The sequence below is a fragment of the Palaemon carinicauda genome, chromosome 44, assembly GCF_036898095.1.
Source record: "Palaemon carinicauda isolate YSFRI2023 chromosome 44, ASM3689809v2, whole genome shotgun sequence".
NCBI lineage: Eukaryota > Metazoa > Arthropoda > Malacostraca > Decapoda > Palaemonidae > Palaemon > Palaemon carinicauda.
In genome coordinates, this window is record NC_090768.1 from 30,814,249 (window position 1) to 30,836,974 (window position 22,726).

At 35.9% G+C, this 22,726-nt stretch overlaps 1 protein-coding gene across 3 annotated transcripts in view; it reads left to right on the forward strand.

Annotated features, from left to right (window-relative positions):
* Nucleotides 1-1,227: 1,227 nt before the first annotated feature.
* The window catches only part of LOC137634093 (transient receptor potential channel pyrexia-like), a 42,758-nt gene continuing 21,259 nt past the window's right edge, over nucleotides 1,228-22,726 (forward strand). The window contains exon 1 of one of the 3 annotated variants that reach the window (XM_068366314.1): nucleotides 1,228-2,602. In XM_068366314.1, the coding sequence (XP_068222415.1) occupies nucleotides 1,274-2,602 (1,329 nt within the window). In that variant the 5' untranslated portion in view covers nucleotides 1,228-1,273. Of the gene's footprint in view, nucleotides 2,603-9,975; nucleotides 11,446-19,136; nucleotides 20,525-22,726 lie in introns of those variants that run through there. The other 2 variants (XM_068366317.1, XM_068366315.1) reach the window with 2 other exon arrangements.

Sequence of the window (22,726 nt, forward strand, 5' to 3'; positions counted from 1 at the left end):
TCCTGTCCACAGATACACAGACAAATATATAAATAAATCTACTCGATTTTCTAACCTTGGCGGAGGTAATAAATACGGTACGCTAGATGGCAGAAAGGTTATTTTCCTTTTGTATAAAGAAAAAGGTGACAAAGATTAATAATAATAATAATAATAATAATAATAATAATAATAATAATAATACATAGTAAAAAAAATTCCTTAGTGGATATATAAAACCTTGACATCAGAGGAACTCATTGGCCAAAAGATACGAAGTTCCTAGGAAATAGCTGTCGTGAAGTAATCGCCTTTCTGTATTGTGTCACAAGGTCAGTGAATTCGAGATACCAATGTACTAAATAACATCGACCACAAAACGTTCGCTTGCAATGAAAAGAAACTAATGAATAAACAAAATTCCTTATCGAACATAATTTTACCTTGACTAAAACCGTGCACCAAAATACAAGGTCATTTTGCAATAGTTATGCATAAGATGAGCCGTTTTCTTTGGATTAAAAGCTGATACCAGAAAGTTACAGAAAACCAGGTTATTGAGTAGCTGATAAAATATCTGAACTAAGTGGGTATTTCGTCAAGAAATCGTGTCACACGATTTCTTGACGAAATACCCACTTAGTTCACACACTGTTTACACACTGTGTAAATGCGTAATGTAAGTAATTAATGTTTTAAAAGCTTATCTCAATTTAAAATCACTAACATACTGTTTCAACCCGTATCATATGTATTATCTATCATTATCAACCATGGTTGCTGATGCACCAGCTAGCATTGCCAAACCAATCTCATTAAATATCCGAGTTATTTGATAAATCTCAAAGATAGAATTCATATATATTAGAAATAAAACTGTCCTTGAGAAAGAGCATATCTAGTAGGATAAATATTTTATGATTTTTTTAAATTGGCATATCATGTGCAAATTTACATACTTGGTGTCACTTTGCTTTCACGTATTCGAAGCTCCTGGAAATGCCATTCAGTTCTGATTGATCTCTCTCTCTCTCTCTCTCTCTCTCTCTCTCTCTCTCTCTCTCTCTCTCTCTCTCTCTCTCTCTCTCTCTCTCGCTGACCTTGAAGTGATAAATGGGAACTTATCAATTAACTAAGAGCATACATAAATACAATTCTATCTTATCGGGTGACGCTTATTACATCAAAGATTACCTGATAAATGAAAAAAAAAATATTGTAGGTCAGATAAGAAATTACTATATCGCACAGTAATAGTCAATGATTTCAGTTCACTTTGTCATTTCTTTGTGTAATGTACATTAAGATGTGCTCCACTGATGATGATAAGAGAGAGGCACTGTCTAACGCCTTGAGGAATGGAGATGTATCAGAGACAGTGAGCCTTCTCAAGCAGTTTCCAAACATTCCGTTCACCCAAGCAGATCAGTGTTTATTGTGCATCGCCGTGAATGCCCCATTCAATTGCACTAAACTTGTATCATTGCTGTTAAAGGCAAAAACGCCTGTTACTGAATCCTACTCTTTGGGTGCGACAGCCCTCCATTATGCCGCTCGCAGAAGCTGCTTGAAGTGTCTGGTTCTTCTGGTGAAGTCTGGAGCAGATGTCCACAGGAAGGACCTCACAGGCCGCGTTCCTCTTCACTACGCTACCCACAGCCGTTGCAGCGGCAATTCAAAGTGTATTAAATTCCTACTGAGTGCGGGATCTTCATGCAACGCCTCGGACAGCAGAGGTCAAACTCCTCTCCATGACGCTGCTCAATTCGGCAACGTTACAGCCGCGAAGCTGCTTTTGAAATTCGGAGCCTCTGCCGATTGCTTTGATGGCAAAGGCCGAACACCTCTCAGCCTTGCATCAATTCCTGAAGTTGCGAGGATTTTACTTGATTCCGGAGCAGATGTGACAGTAGCCAATACAGACTCGGGGGAGACAGTAATAGAGAAAGCAGTGAAACATAAGCCTTTTTTGGTACCAACTCTGATGGCCTCAGGTATAGCTATCCATGGAGACATTGGTGATAGTGATCTGTGCGTCTTTTTCAACCTTAGTATTCTTTGTGGGTCCAATCGGTGCGAAACTAAACTCCTTCAATCCATGGTTCGTCGGGGCTATAACGATTTCCTCAAATACCCTTTGTGCGACACGTTTATACATCTGAAATGGATGAGGGTTGTACCATTATTTTACTTTAAACTAACAGTTATCCTTACGCTAGTTTTGACTCTTACGATAGACGTGTGCTTGAGGTCAACGCTTCCAGTGCATAAAAACACAACCGACAGTAATATTACGCATAGCGACACTTCTTCAGAGGAGGAGCACACTATTTTGGCCCTAACAAAGGTCCTCAAGTACTTTTCGTGTGTCATTCTGATTCTGATAATAGCGTGGGTTCTGTTACAAGTGGCAACCCTGCAACTGACGTACTTCCGGAGGGGCGAAAAGTTGCTGGAACTGACGTTCGTGACGTGCGCTCTGTTTCTCATCAGAATGCACGGGCCTCTGGACACCTGGGAGAGGCACATGGCCGTTTACGCTATCATGATTGGATGGGTGGAAATTACAGCGTTAATCGGACACATTCCCTCCGTAGGCATTTACGTAGAAATGTTCAAGAAGGTGAGGAATGAGGATTTGTCTTATTCTTATATCTCTCTTTACCTTGAGTGACCTTATGCATTTTCTCTGTACTGCAAATATAAGGACATCATTAGGTTACCTAATATCATAACATTAAGTTTAGTTACATGCAACCTCTTCATTAAATGTGTTATTAGAAATGCTTAAGCAGAAAAAATAAACATGATTCAAATTGCAATGCAAAATTCGTAACTTAGAATTTCAACTTATTGTTAAATATCTTGGTAAGCGGATTTTTAAATCAAAACAGTAAATACCGGATCTCATTTCAGGAACATTATATAATCTTTAATTTCCTAATCAGTATTTTCGAAGGTTTAATTATAACAACATCTAACTTCTTTAGTTCCACAAAGTCAATCGTCGGAATACACAAGGAATCAATTCCCTATTATATTAAGACACACACACACACACACACATATATATATATATATATATATATATATATATATATATATATATATATATATATATATATATGTCTTATTTATAACTGTAATCGAACAGTTTAACATGTTTTTTCAAAAAGGCCCATAAAAGAAACACAGGAAATATGAATAAATCACACTATATTTATGTTTATTGACCGAAATATAGTGTGATTTATTCATATTTCCTGTGTTTCTTTTATGGGCCTTTTTGAAAAAACATATATATATATATATATATACATATATATATATATATATATATATATATATATATATATATATATATATATATATATATATATATATATATACATATATATACATATATATATATATATATATATATATATATATATATATTAAAAAGCATGAACGGAGGCAAAGCACCAGGAGAAGATGGGCTAACAATTGATTTAATAATAGATGGAGGGAAATTCATAATAGTAAAACTGGCTGAAGTTTACACAAAATGCCTGCAAAAATGCTCTATACTTATAGATTTGTGAAACTATCATTTTACTAATTCATAAAAAGGGAGACACAAAAGACCTGAAAAATTACCCCCCAATAAGTTTAATCTCAGTAATATATTATTATTATTATTATTATTATTATTATTATTATTATTATTAGCCAAGCTACAACCCTGGTTGGAAAAGCAAGATGCTTTAAGCCCAAGGGCTCTAACAGGGAAAAATAGCCCAGTGAGGAAAGGAAATAAGGAAATAAATAAATGATGAGAATGAATTAACAATATATCATTCTAAAAATAGTAACAGCATCAAAACAGATATGTCCTATATAGACTATTAACGACGTCAAAAACAGATATGTCATATATAAAATATTTAAAGCCCATATTAGGCCGAATAGAAAGAGAGCTAGACTAAAATCAACCAAGAGAGCAGGTAGGCTTTAGAAGTGGATATTCAACTGACCATATCCATATAATTAACCAGGTAATGGAAAAATCAAGAGAATATTACAAACCACTATGTATGACATTTGTAGACTATGAGAAGGCTTTTGATTCTGTCAAAACTTCAGCAGCAATGAAGGCCCTTCAAAGAAGAGGAATAGATGAATCTTAACAAATAAGGATTATGGACGATTCTCTGGAGATTAATAGATATATGTACTTAGGACAGACAGCAAGTGCTTCCCCAGGACACGAGACCGAAGTTGAAAGGATAAACATGGGATGGAGAGGTTTTAGTAAACAAAGTGAAATGTCACTTTCTCTAAAAGGAAAAGTATTTAATCAGATGGTTCTACCAGTATTAGCTTGTGCATCAGAAATTCGGAGGCTTAATAATGTCTTAGTACATAAACTAGTTACAAAACAGAACTATGGACAGAATACTGATGGGAATAATACTATGAGACAGAAAACCAACAACATGGATATAACAAACTAAAGTAGAGTATATTCTAACAAAATTTAAGGAAAAGAAATGGACATGGGAAGGACATATAATGAGAATAACAGATAATAGATGGACATTTAAGAATAACAAAATAGGTCCTTGGAGATTGCAAAAAAAAAAAAAACAGGGAAAGGAAGAGAAGACGTTGGATTGATGAACTAAGAAAATTTGCGAGTATAAACTGACATAGAAAGACAATAAACAGACGTGAGTGGAAGGTCATGTATGAAGCCTTTGCATGCAATGGACTAGTTACGGCTGCTGCTAACATCATGATGATGATGATGATGATCATATATATATATATATATATATATTATATATATATATACATTATATATATATAATATATATATATATATATATATATATATATATATATATATATATATATATATTCCGCAGTTTCTAGTCACCCGCAGGACAAAGGCCTCGTTATTCAAGTCTGATGTTTGGCCAGTCATCAACATTAGACTTTTAACCCAAGCATGAGGTGATTCCTGACAAAAATAATTCCCCTTGTTAAACTATAAACCTAATGGCTGAATCATGAAGGAAAAAAAATGTACGGAAAAAAAAAAATCCACATCTTATGAATCTTTCACACCCCCTGTTAATTTCATTAGTTTTTCTGTTCTATGACACAGTCTTCCTATCAGTTTTTGCCATATTTACATTCAGGTGTCTACAGAAAACAACTTCTGTTCTTTCCCCTTACACATTAACATTCATTCCACCATCTTCCTGGTTTCCGTCCTTAGCCATAACTTTAGTACAAACTTTCACAAAACATTCTCTTCCTACAAAGACTTAACTGCATTTCTTTTTTTACTCAATCAGCAATGCATATTTTACAAACATAAACTGCACCATTCCGTTTAAAACTCATTTTCTTAAGCCCTGTCCACACGATCGAGCATGCCCGACGGGCAAACAGTGATACCAGACCACAATAGTTAGTAAGAATGAGGGTTAATGACGTCAGAAGCGGGAAAACCACAAACAAGGATCTGGCATCATACAGTGTTGCCAGATGCCTGCCTTTAGTTTTCCCGCTTCTGACGTCATCAACCCTCATTTTCACTAACTATTGTGGCCTGGTATAACTGTTTGCCCGTCGGGCATGCTCGATCGTGTGGACAGGGCTTTAAACTAGATTTTTTCACCCATATTTATTTTCCTTTCTCTGATATCTATCAACAATCTGTCCTTAAACATACTAATTGGAATTGGAGACATGACAAGACCCTATCTAAGGCCCACTTTTAGGCTACACAAAAACCACCCTGTTTTATTCTTATAAATTCAAAAATGTCATGACTTCCATAAAGAAAACAGAAATTTGCCCAAAATACACCTTGTTTATCATACATCCTCAACTTTATCTACATTTTCTCTCTATGGATTCTGTGCCGGGCATAGGGTTCAAGGCTAGACAGCAGACGGAAACATGAAGAGTAAAAAAGGCTCAGGCGTTTTTGTTAATACGGTTTATTATGCTAATCTATAAATCCGGTTGTAAAACCGGTAACATTATAACAAAAAGGAATAGAACACCAAAGAAAGAACTCTACAATCAAATTAACATAGAAATAAAAGGTAAGAGTCGAAGTAGCACTTACACAGGGTACTTAGGTTAGAGTTTCTTGCTTGAGGGTACATTCGGGCACGCTATTCTATCTAATTGCTCTTCCTCTTGTTTTGTTAAAGTTTTAATAGTTTACACAGGAGATATTTATTTTAATGTTGTTACTGTCCTTAAAATATTTTATTTTTCTTTGTTTCCTATCCTCACTGGGCTATTTTCACTGTTGGGGCCCCTGGGCTTATAGCATCTTGCTTTTCCAACTAGGGTTGTAGTTAAGCAAGTAATAATTATAATAATAATATGGAAGGGTATGTCACTCGAGGATTAAACATTAACACAATCTAATAGCCAAAAAATTACTCTAGTCAAACTAAAACTTTAAACAAATACACAATTCCTTAGTAAATACAAAACTTAATCTAAAATAAAATAACTTCTATTGAAACCATACATACCGAATTGCCGCCATAAGAACTCCATAACTCATCACTATATTGTACACCATTTTACAGAAAAAAGTCTAAAGCCAGGCTGACACTTGCACGAATTTGTGGCACGCATTGTCACGACTCGAGTCGTGAACTGGCGTGAACTCGTCGTAAACTGGCGTGAAGTATTCGTAAACCCGTCGTAACATCGTGGCATGTTGTGACGAGAATTTTGAAATGTTCAAAATTTTGGTCACGACAAAATTTCATGACCGGGTCGTGAACTATGCACAAACTATGCGTGAACTCGTCGTGCCTGTTCGTGTCAATGTGGACAAGTCAGCTGTGATTCTGAGGTAATTTTTTTTTTTTTTTAATTTTCCAGTTCGTGCCACAAAATGTCATGACAAATTCGTGGCAAAAAGTTGTGCAAGTGTCAGGGTACCTTTACTCCCAAAACCGGTCTATACCATTTGGACGCCAAGCGGTGACAGTACACAAAAATACGCTCTCTATAGAAAGTCATCTTCACATCACCTGTTATTTCCTAGCTAGTGCTAGACAAGGCAAGTGATAACAACCGAAACACAAATTTGGACTTTTAAAAGTATATTAAATATAGATATCATTACAGATGCTATTATAAGTTTTAGGTCACTTTACGCCACATACACCGTTTTCATATACTTTTAAGCTTCTCCAATATTTCTTCGTGGCAGATACTTGCTCACTACACCAACACTGTACTTCTTGGATCATTCCTTCTGTCATATTTCTTGTTATAACTTATCTGTTAAACAAAGTTATGTTATATACCAGAGAAAGTGTAACACATTTAGATGCCCTGTCTTCAATATGCCAAGCACTTGGCTTACAGATGAATAGAAGAAAACCCCAAGTTGTAGTAAAAAGGCAAACTTAACAAAATCAGAATGTTCTCGTCTTAATTGTTAATTGTGCACAAATGCAGGTGTTGCTATTTTTAAAACTCCTTGGTAGCATTAGTTCATTCACTACCAAGATCAATGAAGTTCTTGATAAAATTAAATAAACAGGGCTTTGTGTGCTTAAGGCGTGCTGTGGACCAGGGTTTTTCAAAAAAAGAAAAAAAAAAGCTCCTGAGACTTACCAATGAAATTGTTGTATAATAAGCAGTATGTACATGAACTATTCTTTATGGTGCAGATGCCTGCAATCTATACCAACAGCATCTCAAATAACAGGAACATTTTTCCATTTGATGTCAACAGAGAATCATGGCCCTTTCCTGGAGAGACTGGATTCCACACAGAGAGTTTGGAACAAATGGAAAGAATTGTCCACAAAATTATTTGATCATGGGACACATATGCCTCAAGAATGGACCCAAAACAAATTTAAATAGACAACTAAAAACAATGGCAATGGAAGACCTGGTGACCCTAAAAAGATCTATAAATACCAACCTTCAGCTAACTTGGAAACCTTTCCTAGTGATCGTATGGTCTGCAGAATGAGTGTTAACAATGGGGTCACTGGCCTGGAGCAGGGTCATGCAGAGCATCTCACCTTAAAAGGGCAGCAACGATACACTGGACATGAGGTACCCTCAGCCATGAATACTCAGTTGATATATCTAACATGTGAAAAGGTATGCAAGTCTAAGATTGGTCTGATAAGTCATAGCAATGTACACAAATGGCGAGAGAAGTGGCACTACAACTGGGAACTATTTACTATCTACCGAGGAGCTTTAAATGTCATCATTTGTTACGGTAGATTATTAGAATAGATTAGATTAGACAGCTTCGCCTATGATTATTATTATTATTATTATTATTATTATTATTACTAGCCAAGCTACAACCCTAGTTGGAAAAGCAAGATGCTATAAGCCCAAGGGCTCCAATAGGGAAAAATAGCCCAGTGAGGAAAGGAATTAAGGAAATAAACAAATGATGGAAACAAACTAAAAATAAATCATTCTAAAACAGTAACAACGTCAAAAACAGATATGTCATATATAAACTATAAAAAGACTCATGTCAGCCTGGTCAACATAAAAATATTTTCTCCAACTTTGAACTTTTGAAGTTATACTGATTCAACTACCCGATTAGGAAGATCATTCCACAACTTGGTAACAGCTGGAATAAAACTTCTACAATACTGTGTAGTATTGAGCCTCATGATGGAGAAGGCCTGGCTATTAGAATTAACTGCCTGCCTAGTATTACGAACAGGATAGAATTGTCCAGGGAGATCTGAACGTAAAGGATGGTCAGAGTTATGAAAAATCTTATGCAACATGCATAATGAACTAATTGAACGACGGTGCCAGAGATTAATATCGAGATCAGGAATAAGAAATTTAATAGACCATAAGTTTCTGTCCAACAAGTTAAGATGAGAATCAGCAGCTGAAGACCAGACAGGAGAACAATACTCAAAACAAGGTAGAATGAAAGAATTAAAACACTTCTTCAGAATAGATTGATCAACGAAAATCTTGAAAGACTTTCTCAATAAGCCAATTTTTGTGCAATTGAAGAAGACACAGATCTAACGTGTTTCTCAAAAGTAAATTTGCTGTCGAGAATCACACCTAAAATTTTAAAAGTCATACAAATTTAAAGAAACATTATTAACACTGAGGTCCGGATGTTGAGGAGCCAGCGTCCTTGACCTACTTACAATCATACTTTGAGTTTTGTTAGGATTGAACTTCATAACCCATATTTGCACCATGCACCAATTTTAGCTAAATCTCTATTAAGGGATTCACCAACCCCAAATCTATGCATCATCTGCATATGCAACAAGCTTGTTTTCTAGGCCAAACCACATGTATATATACAGTATATATATTTATATATATATATATATACATATATGTGTAAATAAATATAAATATATATATATTGTATATATATATATATATATATATATATATATATATATATATATATATATATATATATGTGTGTGTGTGTGTGTGTGTGTATATATATATCTATATATAAATATACACACACACATATATATATATATATATATATATATATATATATATACACGCGCACTCATACACACACAAGGCTGTATATATATATATATATATATATATATATATATATATATATATATATATGTGTGTGTGTGTGTGTGTGTGTGTGTGTGTGTGTGGGTTCATGTCAATGTATTTGTACGGGTCTATAAAACGGTAGCTTTAAAATTATATAAGAATAAATGTAATGTGTAATGCTGATAAATAAGATATTCGTTGAATTATATAACTTCAAGAAAACCAAACGAAGGAGAATATATTACCTAGACCCTAGAGTATATGAATAATCTCAAGGTCAAACGTTCTTGGTTTGTTTTTCTCTCTCTTTTTTCTTAGAATCTTCTAAGCGTTTCCGTTGAAACCGTTGTGATTTTTTTTCTGGCTCTTGAAATGGCAACATCAGTTGGTCTCATTACGAGGAGAATGAAGAGCGCGCTATCGTGAATGTTCTTAGTGTCAAGGAATACTCTGCGTATTCATAAAGTAATTTCTTTTAAGTAAACATTACGAAAGCATCTAAATAGTGTTTTAAAAGAAATATCAACGATTTACTAACAGTTTTAAAATATAGTTATATAATATATAACATCATACCAAAGTGACGCTTACATGAAAATGGAGGGTGTTAACAAGTTTAAATCTTCAGTGCTGAGTACCATAAAGATAGGAGATGCAAAAGAACTATACAGGATCTTAAGCAACGATGAAATTTCCAGGGAAATCCGGGGGAACAACCTACTACTTCATGAGGCAGTGAATGCTCCTAGTAACTGTTGGCTAATGCTACGAATTCTAATCAAAGCTGGAGTGTTTGTCTCTGCAACCAATGAAAGGGGCGCAACTGCTTTGCATCTGGCAGCAAATAAGGGTCATTTCAAATGTGTTAAAGAGCTTCTTGAACTTGGGGCTGAAGTGAGCCAGAAGGACAACGATGGCTGCTTACCATTGCATTATGCTGCCAGGAATAGAAGTAAACGTGGCATCAAAACTCTGCAGCATTTAATGAAATCGGGTTCTTCTGTGGATGTCCCAGAAAAAAATGGTTACACACCCCTACATATTGCAGCTTTAGCTAGCAATGCAACAGCAATGAAACTGCTGCTAAAAGTCAGCGGTAGCCATGGCTTGACAAATGACAGAGGCCAAACTCCTCTTCATTTGGCGTCCACTCCTGTTGTGGCAGAGATTCTGTTAAAGGCTGGGGCTCAGGGGTGGGCAGATGATCTATATGGCCGCACTGTGATCAACACAGCCATCAAATATCACCCTACTGTAGTTAAAAATTTGTTGGATTTTGGTACTGCTATACAGGGAGATCCTCACGACAGCAGCCTGCGCATTTTCTTCCACTTGGATGTCATAAAAGGGGATATTACAGAAGTGAGTCTATTACAGGACATGGTGAATCACAGACACTATGAATTCCTTAAACATCCACTATGCGAGACTTTTATTCATCTAAAATGGCTTCAAGTTAACAAGCTCTTTTATGTGAAACTCGCATTGCACGCCATTCTACTACTGAATCTTACAGCAGGTGCTATCATCCGAAAGCAGTGCAAATATCATGATGAAAGTCACAGGAAAGCTACTTGCTCACCAGAGCTACCAATAGCATTGAACATCCTGAACATTTTTGCACTGACACAACTATTCTTTCTACTTGCTTTCTACGTCCTTCAAGTCATAACTCTGAGGAAACATTTCTTCCGCCAAGCGAAGAAGGCACTGGAGGTCATTTTCACTGCAAGCACACTCATCCTACTCAAAGTGGACTGGGTGCAGGATACGTGCAAGCTCCACTTATGGGTCCCAATCCTTCTCGGAGGATGGTGTCACATGATAGTCCTTATTGGCCACATGCCGAATGTTGGCATCTACATACAGATGTTCAGACGGGTAAGTTTATCACTTGAATAATGGAGTCGCAGAATTATTTATCTAATGTATGCTTCATCGGTGTTGGTTAAATTTAGACTCGAATATACGTAAGTTTTAAGATATTATTATTATTATTATTATTATTATTATTTCTAGCTAAGTTACAACCCTGATTGGAAAAGCAGGACACTATAAGCCCAAGGGCATCAATAAAGAAAAATGAACCAGTTAGGAAATAAAATAAGTGAACTAAAAGAGAAGTAATGAACAATTGAAATAACACATTTCAAGAACAATAACAACATTAAAATAGATCTTTCATAAATAAACTATAAAAAGAGACTTAGGTCAGCCTGTTCAACATAAAAAAAAAAATCGTACAATTTTGGACTTTTGAAGTTCCACCGTCACCGTTTCAACTACCTAATTTGGAAGATCACATTCTAACGAATTTCTTTAATAGATAAAAATGATAAATTTAAATGAATAAAGTCTTTTTGACTGACTCATCAGACTCTTGAGCCTTCATGATCGCGTGCCCATAGATACTGTGATTAACACTGAGTTTGTTAACAGTGTATAATACTAAAATAATTTAAATTTTGTATAATAAAAATGTATGACTGACGTACTAAAGGGTTGAAAAGTAATGATAATGAGATTAGTTGTTGACCGGAAATTATACAGAATAATAAATTTATATTTACACTATGATGTGTATATATATATATATATATATATATATATATATATATATATATATATATACACATATATATATATATACATACATATATATATATATATATATATATATATATATATATGTATATATAGTATATATATTATATATATACATACATATATATATATATATATATATATATATATATATATATATATATATCCCGAGTGGATCCCACCCCCTTTATTTTGAGAAAAAAGTATGACTAAACTTTAAATTTTCGAAAAAAAAGTTTGAATGTTAAAGACAATTTTTTTTTATTTAATACTGCATTTAATTTCAACCGCCCCTCTCTCTCCCCTGATGTGTATACAGTATATATATATATATATATATATATATATATATATATATATATATATATATATATATATATATATATATATATATATTATATAAAGCAGGTTTTTCTTGGGAGAAATGTCTATGAAGAAAGTAAAAAGGTTTCTTGATATAAAGCTTGGGTTTTACGTAAAACCATCAAACTTTGATAAAAAATACAACTGCATACTCAACATATTCCGTTCAATAATTGCTACAAGAAGAATGTAAAAGAGATGTGAAAAATTTAAATCCTTCTTCTCTCTTTCTTACACACACACACGCACACACTTCAAAGTGCTAAAAATTCATTATATAGAAACTGCAGATAATGAGATTGTGTTTCTGTTATGAATCAAGTTGGGAGAAGTAGAGAGATTAACTGTGTTATGAATCAAGTTGGGAGAAGTAGAGAGATTAACTGTGTTATGAATCAAGTTGGGAGAAGTAGAGAGATTAACTGTGTAATGAATCAAGTTGGGAGAAGTAGAGAGATTAACTGTGTTATGAATCAAGTTGGGAGAAGTAGAGAGATTAACTGTGTTATGAATCAAGTTGGGAGAAGTAGAGAGATTAACTGTGTTATGAATCAAGTTGGGAGAAGTAGAGAGATTAACTGTGTTATGAATCAAGTTGGGAGAAGTAGAGAGATTAACTGTGTTATGAATCAAGTTGGGAGAAGTAGAGAGATTAACTGTGTAATGAATCAAGTTGGGAGAAGTAGAGAGATTAACTGTGTTATGAATCAAGTTGGGAGAACTAGAGAGATTAACTGTGTTATGAATCAAGTTGGGAGAAGTAGAGAGATTAACTGTGTTATGAATCAAGTTGGGAGAAGTAGAGAGATTAACTGTGTTATGAATCAAGTTGGGAGAAGTAGAGAGATTAACTGTGTAATGAATCAAGTTGGGAGAAGTAGAGAGATTAACTGTGTTATGAATCAAGTTGGGAGAACTAGAGAGATTAACTGTGTTATGAATCAAGTTGGGAGAAGTAGAGAGATTAACTGTGTTATGAATCAAGTTGGGAGAACTAGAGAGATTAACTGTGTTATGAATCAAGTTGGGAGAAGTAGAGAGATTAACTGTGTAATGAATCAAGTTGGGAGAAGTAGAGAGATTAACTGTGTTATGAATCAAGTTGGGAGAACTAGAGAGATTAACTGTGTTATGAATCAAGTTGGGAGAAGTAGAGAGATTAATTACAATTCGACCAGTCAAGAATTCGGAAGGCTACAAGCACTCGAATGATTATAGATATAAATAAGGGCACGGTCTAGGTATGTGTGTAATGTTTGGCCTAAATTACACTTACTTGATATCAGCTCACTCACATGGAATAACAATGTTTACTATCAGTTGAGAATATTCCTATCCCAGCATCTTCGCCAACTTGTCTTTTGGGTAGATGGGATATAATCAGAGACTAATTAAAATAAGTTTAATTTCGCTCAGGCTTACATCTCTGATCTACTTTACCAACTTGTGAGTTTCGAGTGAGACTATGTAAACAAAACTGGTATACAATACAAAAACAAATGAGCATCACTAAAAGTTTGGATCCTACTGCAATACAAAATTAAGAAGAATCACACCCTAAGGGTACCCTGACACTTGCACGACTTTTTGCCACGAATTTGTCGTGGCAAGTCGTAACATTTTGTGGCAAGAACTGGAAGATAAAAAAAAAAAAAAAAAACCTCAGAATCACAGCTGACCTGTCCCCACTGACACAAACTGGCACGACGAGTTCACGAGGAGTTCAGGCATAGATTGCACTTCCCGCATCTTCCCGACGAGTTCACGAACAGTTCGCACATAATTCACGACCCTGTCACGAAATTTTGTCGTAAAAAAAATTTTGAACATTTCATAATTCTCGTCACGACATGCCACGATGTCACGACGGGTTTACGAACACTTCACGCCAGTTCACGACGAGTTCACGCCAGTTCACGACTCGAGTCATGACAATGTGTGCCACAAATTCGTGCAAGTGTCAGCCCGGCTTAACTCTAGGAAAACTAACTAATGATTAAATCCTTCATAACATACGCTACTACGCTTATTCTGTATGTCTAAACATGTTCTATCAATGCAATACTGTGCAACAATACTGTACCAACCGTGTGTCACACAATCGTACATTGTATCATTTCTCTTTTTGTATATATTATCCTTTGTATCTTCGCTCTCCCCTCGCACTGACAGCAGCTTGTATTACCCTGTCTGCCAACTTCATTGTTAACTGTTAACAGAACCGGTTGCCGGTTTGACAAGAAATAACGTTTGAATTTTGTGACCTTACCGTGACCTAGTGTGTATATATACTCGATGTGTCTACTCAGTTGCATTCATCTCGCCTTCGACTCGCAACCTACTCTTGGACCGTCACAATACTCTTAAGATACGTAGCGCATATAATATTACAGTAAAAATTACATAACAATATGCTCAACCGTGACTAAGAGGCAGTCACATGAGAATTTCCTGAATCAGACACTTATTTCAGCCATCATTAGATTAATAAGGCTGCTTTAGTGGAGACATAATTTGACACCTGTTATGATAATCTTACGCTCCATTTACAACGCTACTAGTTTTAGAAGAAAACCAGGAAACCTTGGAAGATCGAATACCATCATAAGCTGTGTTCCTACTGATCATCTTTTACATTTGGAACTGCGTTTTGGAAGACTTATCGCTTACCTTCGGGAATTCCCCATTTCCTGTTGACATACGAGTCTCACATCATAAGAGACAAATTTCAGTCCTTTTATTTTTACAAATTATGAGTAAACCGTTATCAATAGGTGAACTGTGAGTATTTCATTAATCTTGTAAGATATAGTAAATATTATTCTTAAACGTTATTCTTATGTTTGCTGGGTATTAATTTCTTTCACTTTTGCTTTTTTCTATGCTAATTAATTGATAAGGGAATAAAACATTGAAGTATATCTTACATATTATACGTTTTATAAAACATGATACTATCATTCATATATATATATATATATATATATATATATATATATATATATATATATATATATATATATATATATCCACCATTACTAGCTCACTGCAGATAAAAGGCCACAGACATGTCCTTCCTCTTGCGTCCGCTTATGGTCTTTCTTTGTATGGTATTCTACACCCGCAAACTTTACTTCGTTAATCCAACGTCTTCTCTTCCTTCCCCTGCTTCTTTCGCCATCGCTAAGTACTCATTCTGTTACTTTTAATTTCCATCTGTTAAATTTCATTCTCATTATATTTCCTGCCCATGTCTATTTCTTACTTTTATATGTTAGAATATTGTTTAATTTAGCTTGCCCTCCATGTTGCACTTCCCATCATTATTCTTTCCATATATATATATATATATATATATATATATATATATATATATATATGTGTGTGTGTGTGTGTGTGTGTGTGTTCAAACATACATACATATACATTCACATTTATATGCAGTATGTGTTAATCCTTATAGAAATGAGTCATGAAACATGTAGGCTTACACATATTTTCAAGTCTGTGTCAAACTGATATTGAAAATGAGTAAACAGCTTTGATTCATTTACCTTGATTAGTTCATAAACAAACTTTCAACGTAAATATCTTTATTTTTATTTAGGATATAAAACAATTTTTCGACACGGTAAAATGTATATAGTTAGCCTACCTTTCCTTTTAGAGTATAAATAAATTGTTATACTCTTGTTAAGAAATGAAGAAATTAATACCTTGGGTTCAAGTGCCATCGTATAATGAAACTTCGGCTATTGTTTACGAGTTATGACTAGGCCTATTACGTAGGCTACACATTTTCCTCAGTTTCAGTGAAACCAAGAAATGCCTTAATCTTCTTTCTATCCCCCCCCCCTAATTATTCTCTCGCAGATAATTGAGGAAGGAGGATAAGTTTATAGGAGGTAGGGGCAGTGGAAGACGTAGTTGGGTGAAAGATGAAGAAAGTGTGAATGGTTATAGAAGAGGGCAGGTACTTGGAGTGAATATATCTTCCCCCAGAAGACAGACGCCTTTGCTGAATTTGCTTGATCAAGGTTCTTTGCTATTATTATCATTATTATTATTAAATGCTAAGCTACAATCCTAGTTGGAAAAGCAGGATGCTATAAGCCCTGGGGCTCCAACAGAGAAAATAGCCCAGTGAGGAAAGGAAACAAGAAAAAATGAAATATTTCAAGAAGAGTAACATTAAAATAAATAACTCCAATATAAACTATATAGACTTTAACAAAACAAAAGGAAGAGAAACGAGATAGAATAGTGTGCCCAAGTGTACCATCAGGCAAGAGAACTCTAACCCAAGACAGTGGAAGACCATGGTACAGAGGCTATGGCACTACCCAAGACTAGAGAACAATGGTTTGATTTTGGAGTGTCCTTCTCCTAGAAGAGCTGCTTACCAAAGCTAGAGTCTCTTCTACCCTTAGCAAGAAGAAAGTGGCCACTGAACAATTGCAGTGCAGTAACCCCTTGGGTGAAGAACAATTGTTTGCTCACCAGGATGACATAAAGTCATTCGGATTATGTTAAGTCATGAAACAATTGCAAACTTCAGTGAGTCAAATCTCCATAGAAACTTTCTACAGTTGTCATCTGTCAGTTACCTTTATGCAGTGGTGCCAGATATGGGGTTTTATCCCTAGATTTTGGGATTTATCTCTTAATTTGGGAATTTATTCCTAGATTTGGGGATTTTGGATGATTGGTGACGATATACTGTATATATTTCTATGAAGAAGAAACAGAGATGAGTAAACCTTTATATTGTTGCAATTAGTTTACTTACAATTACATGAATTATAGTGAGTAATTTCATTATTAGCAAAGCCTACATGATCAGAAGAAAAATATATTTCTGGAAATGGGGATTTTTGAGTTGTTTTGGGGATATTTTATCATAAGTTTTAGGGATTTTTACACTAACCCATCTGGCAACGCTGCCTTTATGAGAAATCTGTATAATAAAGATGAGCATAATCACCTTGCGTATACTGTTCAATCTCTTGCCGAGAATGATGCTTGCTTTATTTTGGTACATTGTTAAAAATTCGCATTAAAAAACGGTAAATGTCTGGAAACATCTATTCCAGGATTTTTACAATTTTAAAAACGAATATATTGACGTGAAAGGGTGATATTACGGTCACCAACCCGTAAAAGATAATAACAAAGGTAAAATTACGTTCGCCTGTATTTTACTGAAATACGGTTGAGAACAGTATATTTTTACGCGAATTTTAATATTAAAATTACGGGTTTTTTCTCACAGTGTATGCTAAAGGTAGGAAAGACTCGGACTATTTTTTGGACCTATAACGACTAAGAGTATATTGATGTCTTAGTCTAAATGAATCCATATTTGTTATATAATTTCTAACGCGTTCTTCAAAATAAAAATAAACAATATCGATACGAAAAGCCGAATTAACAATAATAAACTTAATATCGACCATTAAGAAATAAACAACAAAAAATCACAGCATACATCAACTCCGGGAGAATTTTGCTAGGGTTGTTCGTATCATGTCACCTTTATAATAAGAGTTTTACTAACGAATAACTGAGAAATACATTAAGGATAAATCGAAATAATATATGATAGGCCAGTTATATAGATTTATCGTTACATATATGGTATTCTTTATATTATAAATATATTGAAGTGCTAATGTTCACTGCCTCTTCCGCATTGTAAGCTTATATAACGCGATGGAACTTTTTACATCACAATACAAACTTATGAAATCGTACATCTGGCAAGCCCATCCTGCACGCCAGTTTGACCTTGCGATGTTCCTAACATTAGACCGAAATGGCTCGGGGAGTAAAAACGCCTAATTACGGAGACTACGTTCAAGGGATAAAAATGCCAATTTCATGTGGTAGTTGCATGAAACGATTGAATCCTTACAGTTGTTTCATTGTTGAAATAAATACGTAGCGAAACGAACTCCGTTTGCAAATTAGGCAATGCTATAATTGTCCAAAGGATCGTCCGTAGGCTATAAAACGTACTCTGCATAAGGATGAATGAATGGGCGTCTTGCACTATTCGTTGTCCTATGTAATTATGTGCCGGGGGCGTCTTCGGCTGCCGAGGGATTAGTGGGCGGGGATAGGGTGGATGTGACTAGCTGGCTGAACTAAACTTCCAACTTCCATGAACAACTCTCAGACTCTCAGTCACCTGGAAGAATTAAAACAAGTCGGTGTGTTGGTTTGCAGTGGCCGTCTGATGTGTGTGAAGAGAAATTGAAACTTTCCTTAGTGGTAGTGCTCGTAGACATAGTAGTGAAGATAACACATTGCTATTCTTAACAGAGGTGTTTTAAAGACATTAAAAAATAAGTGGTGTGTAGAATCCGAAATCTATTTTATCCCTAAATGAGCTATATAAGTTTACCTCAAAGAAGATGAAATCATATAGAAAATGATTATGCTTTATTCGTCATGTCAATTCAGTAAAGTTTTTTTTTATTGTAAAACAGAAAAAAATCAGCAACATGCTAAGCTACTCGTCAACTAACATAGGGGCGAATGTGTAAGAGATAATTTACGACCCTTCAAAAGACACGAACTTCCAAAACTGTGCCTAACAGGTTTGAGAGAGAGAGAGAGAGAGAGAGAGAGAGAGAGAGAGAGAGAGAGAGAGAGAGAGAGAGAGAGAGAGAGAGAGAGGATGGCTACAGTTAAGCTCATTCAAGACACCAAGAAATCTTTAATAGAAGCTCTGCAGGATGGAGACCTACCAAAGGCAACTGCCATCCTTCGAGATATCCCGTCACTTGTGTCGAACTCGGGTTCTCTACCATTCCTTCACGTAGCATTAGAAGCCCCGACTAACAATCGACGGCTCGTAAGCCTGCTACTGAAAGCAGGAGCTCCAACCAACTACCCAAACGCAGCAGGTGCAACTGCTCTTCACATCGCAGCAGGTAAAGGAAACAAGAAATGCTTGCTCGAATTGCTGAGGGCTGGCGCTGACGTTCATCATTGTGACAAAAACGGTCTTATTCCACTCCACTATGCATCTCGAAGTCGTAATGAGGGTTCCGTTGCTTGCTTGCAGCTGCTGCTGGAGTATAACTCCCCTTGCAATGTGCCTGCCTATCATGGTTACACGCCTCTTCACGTGGCTGCGGAGGTTGGAAATGTCATGGCCGTAAGAATTTTATTGAATGCAGGCGCTCTGCATTCAAGTGCAGACTACAGAGGTCAAACGGCATTGCACTTGGCGACATCACCTGCTGTTGCTGAGGCACTGCTTACTGCTGGAGCCGATATTACAGAAGCAAACATAGCTGAAGAATCAGTTTTGGAACATGCAATCAAAAGGTCTCCTGCTGTTGTACCCACTCTTCTTGCCTCAGGAATGACCGTAAGAGGCGGTCCGTATGAAAGCAATTTACGGGTCTTTTTTAACCTGGATATACTCTGCGATAGTAGTAGGAACGAGGTAAACTTACTCAGCATCATGTCTAGACAAGGCCAGTATGAATTCCTCAAGCACCCGTTGTGTGAAACCTTCCTTCATCTCAAATGGCTGAGAGTCTGGCCTCTGTTCTACTTAAAGCTTGCTGTCTTCATAAGCCTCGTCTCGACTTTAACAACCAGTCTCTGCCTCCGATCTTACCTACCCAAGGAACCAAATCTGAAAAAAAATGCAACTTCATCCGATATGACGCAAAATTTTACAGCCATTCTAATAACGGCCACCGTCTTGCAAGGACTGGCAGGGGTCTTGTGGGCCATCGTGATGTGTCGGGAAATCATGCAGGTCATAATCTCCAAAGAATATTGGAGTAAATACGAAAAATGGTTACAGCTGCCTTTCATAATTTTATCTGTGATGGTGATTGCAACGACTGGGGCTTTGGAACCGTGGCAAAGGCATGTAGGTGTGATTGTGGTCCTGCTAGGATGGTTCAATGTGACATTCCTCATTGGCCATCTTCCCAGCGTTGGCATATACGTTCAGATGTTTCTCTCGGTGAGTCCATATTCAAATGTTGTTGATAAAATGTAAGACTCTTTACCTTCTAAATTTCATGAAGCGATTCAAGCAAGAAATAGTGTGGTTGAACAAAGCAGAAAGTGGCAAATACACATGGATAAGTTCTCTTTTCACCAATTTGAGGTTCCTTTCTTGGCTTATTCCTCAATTTTGGTCTGATTGTGTTTATGAATGTCTGTTTTTTTAATTTGTATGTTTTGGATAAATCTGTTAATTTTTTTCAGCTCTTGGAATTTACCCTAATTTCCCATCTTTTCTTTATGAGGTTTTTGGTGTTTTCTGATAGTTTTCCTTGATCTTGTTTAGGATTATAATATACTGTGTATATATATATATATATATATATATATATATATATATATATATATATATATATATATATATATATATATAAGACTATTTGCCACCGACACACGTGACTATTAGATGTAGATATCAACCACAGATTAAATTTAATATACAATTTCCCCCTGCAAATATAAATACACTAGATATCAATTTTTGATAAATACTTATTTTGTGAAATGCTCCTGGCTGGGCAAGAACTCAAACCCATATCCCAGAGTTGAAACAATCCTAACGGTAGACTCTACCAATGAAAAATCAAGAGGTTCTTGATAGCTCATTAGTAGTCTACTCTTGGGATTGTTTTGACTCAGAGGTTTAGATTTGAGTGTTTGCCCAGCTGGAAGCATTTGTCATAGAATAATTTTTAGTGGATATATATTACCAAGGTTAAATTCGATATCAAATCCTATGTGTTAGTGGTAAATGGTATGTTTTATTTCTACATGAATAAAACCAATTGTCTATTAAGTATGATTTCCGCTTAGTTGAAAACTGATATTTAATTTCAACTTTTCATGAGTTAGTGGCGGATGGAGGGTAAACCCCATTCACTTGACAGTCAGCTGTGGATGTGGTAAGTGGAAAGATCAGAAATGATGAGTTGTGGTAGTTGCTATATGCAGATGATTTGGTGATCACTGCTGAACATAAGGAAGAATTACAGAGAAGGGTGATAGTGGCAAGAGATGTTGGAAAACGGTGCTTTGGGGGTAAATGTGGACAAGACTGATCCATGATTAGCAGCAAGGAAGGTAGGGACAGGATAGCCATACATGAAAGTAGAGGAGCAGGTATAAAATAGGTAGAACAATTCAATTTAGATACTCGGGATCTACTATAAATCAGGAGGAAGGATATGGGGCTGAAGTTGAGAATAGGATAAAAGCAGCATGGGGAAAGTGGAGGGAGGTAGTAGGAGTGGCATGTGATAGGAAAATGCCAATCAAGGTAAAAGTCAAGATCGAATAGCACAATATTAAGGCCGGTGTTAATGAATGGATCAGAAACTTGGGCTTTGAGACGAAAAGAGGACGCAAGGCTTGAGAGAACATAAATAAGAATTCTTTGGGAGATTATGGGAATATCACTGTTTAAAAGATTAGGCACGTGTTGAGAATGGATGGTGGGGAGGGAGTGAGGAGGGTATGGGAGGAACATGTAAAGGGCAAAAGATCAAGAGGGAGGCATATTTTAGCAGCCTCACTAATATTTTCTGTTCTAATTCTTCTATTTTTCTTTTGGAGGAAATAGACAAGTTTGAAGATAGACTCTGGTGTTTGAGGGATAGATTAAAGGAAGAAGACATGTATATACAATAGTTTTCCGGATAAACTGTAACTGTTTGAGTTGTTCTGCACAAAATTGCTTCTTGTTCCTGTTGAACAGCTGATGTTGCCGTCTTAAGCCAATATGAAACTAAAGAATTTGGTATTCATTGGACACCACTAGTGGTGTGCTGCCACCGTGTGTTTAAGGGGAGGGCGCTGCCCTTCTTCTGTCTATACGGTGTCTTCCCGACCCCAGGGGAGGCACTAAAGGGTGTAATACTTGGTAGTATTGTCTATGCTGCTTTGAAGACCCATGTGGCTCCTTACCCAGTGGTCGAGTAATCATTGGCTTGCACAATCCTATTGAAGGCAAACTTCTAGTTCATTCTTTCCTGTCTCATCTTCATTACGTTTTTCAGATGCTTTTACTTCAAGAAGAAGAATAAGTAGGCGATATTATAGATGTGTTCGCTGTACTTTAGAACAATAAGCTCTTGGGGTTCTGCTCCCCAGTTCAAGACCTGCAGGTGGTGTTCAAAGATGCCTTTCAACCTCCCGGGGC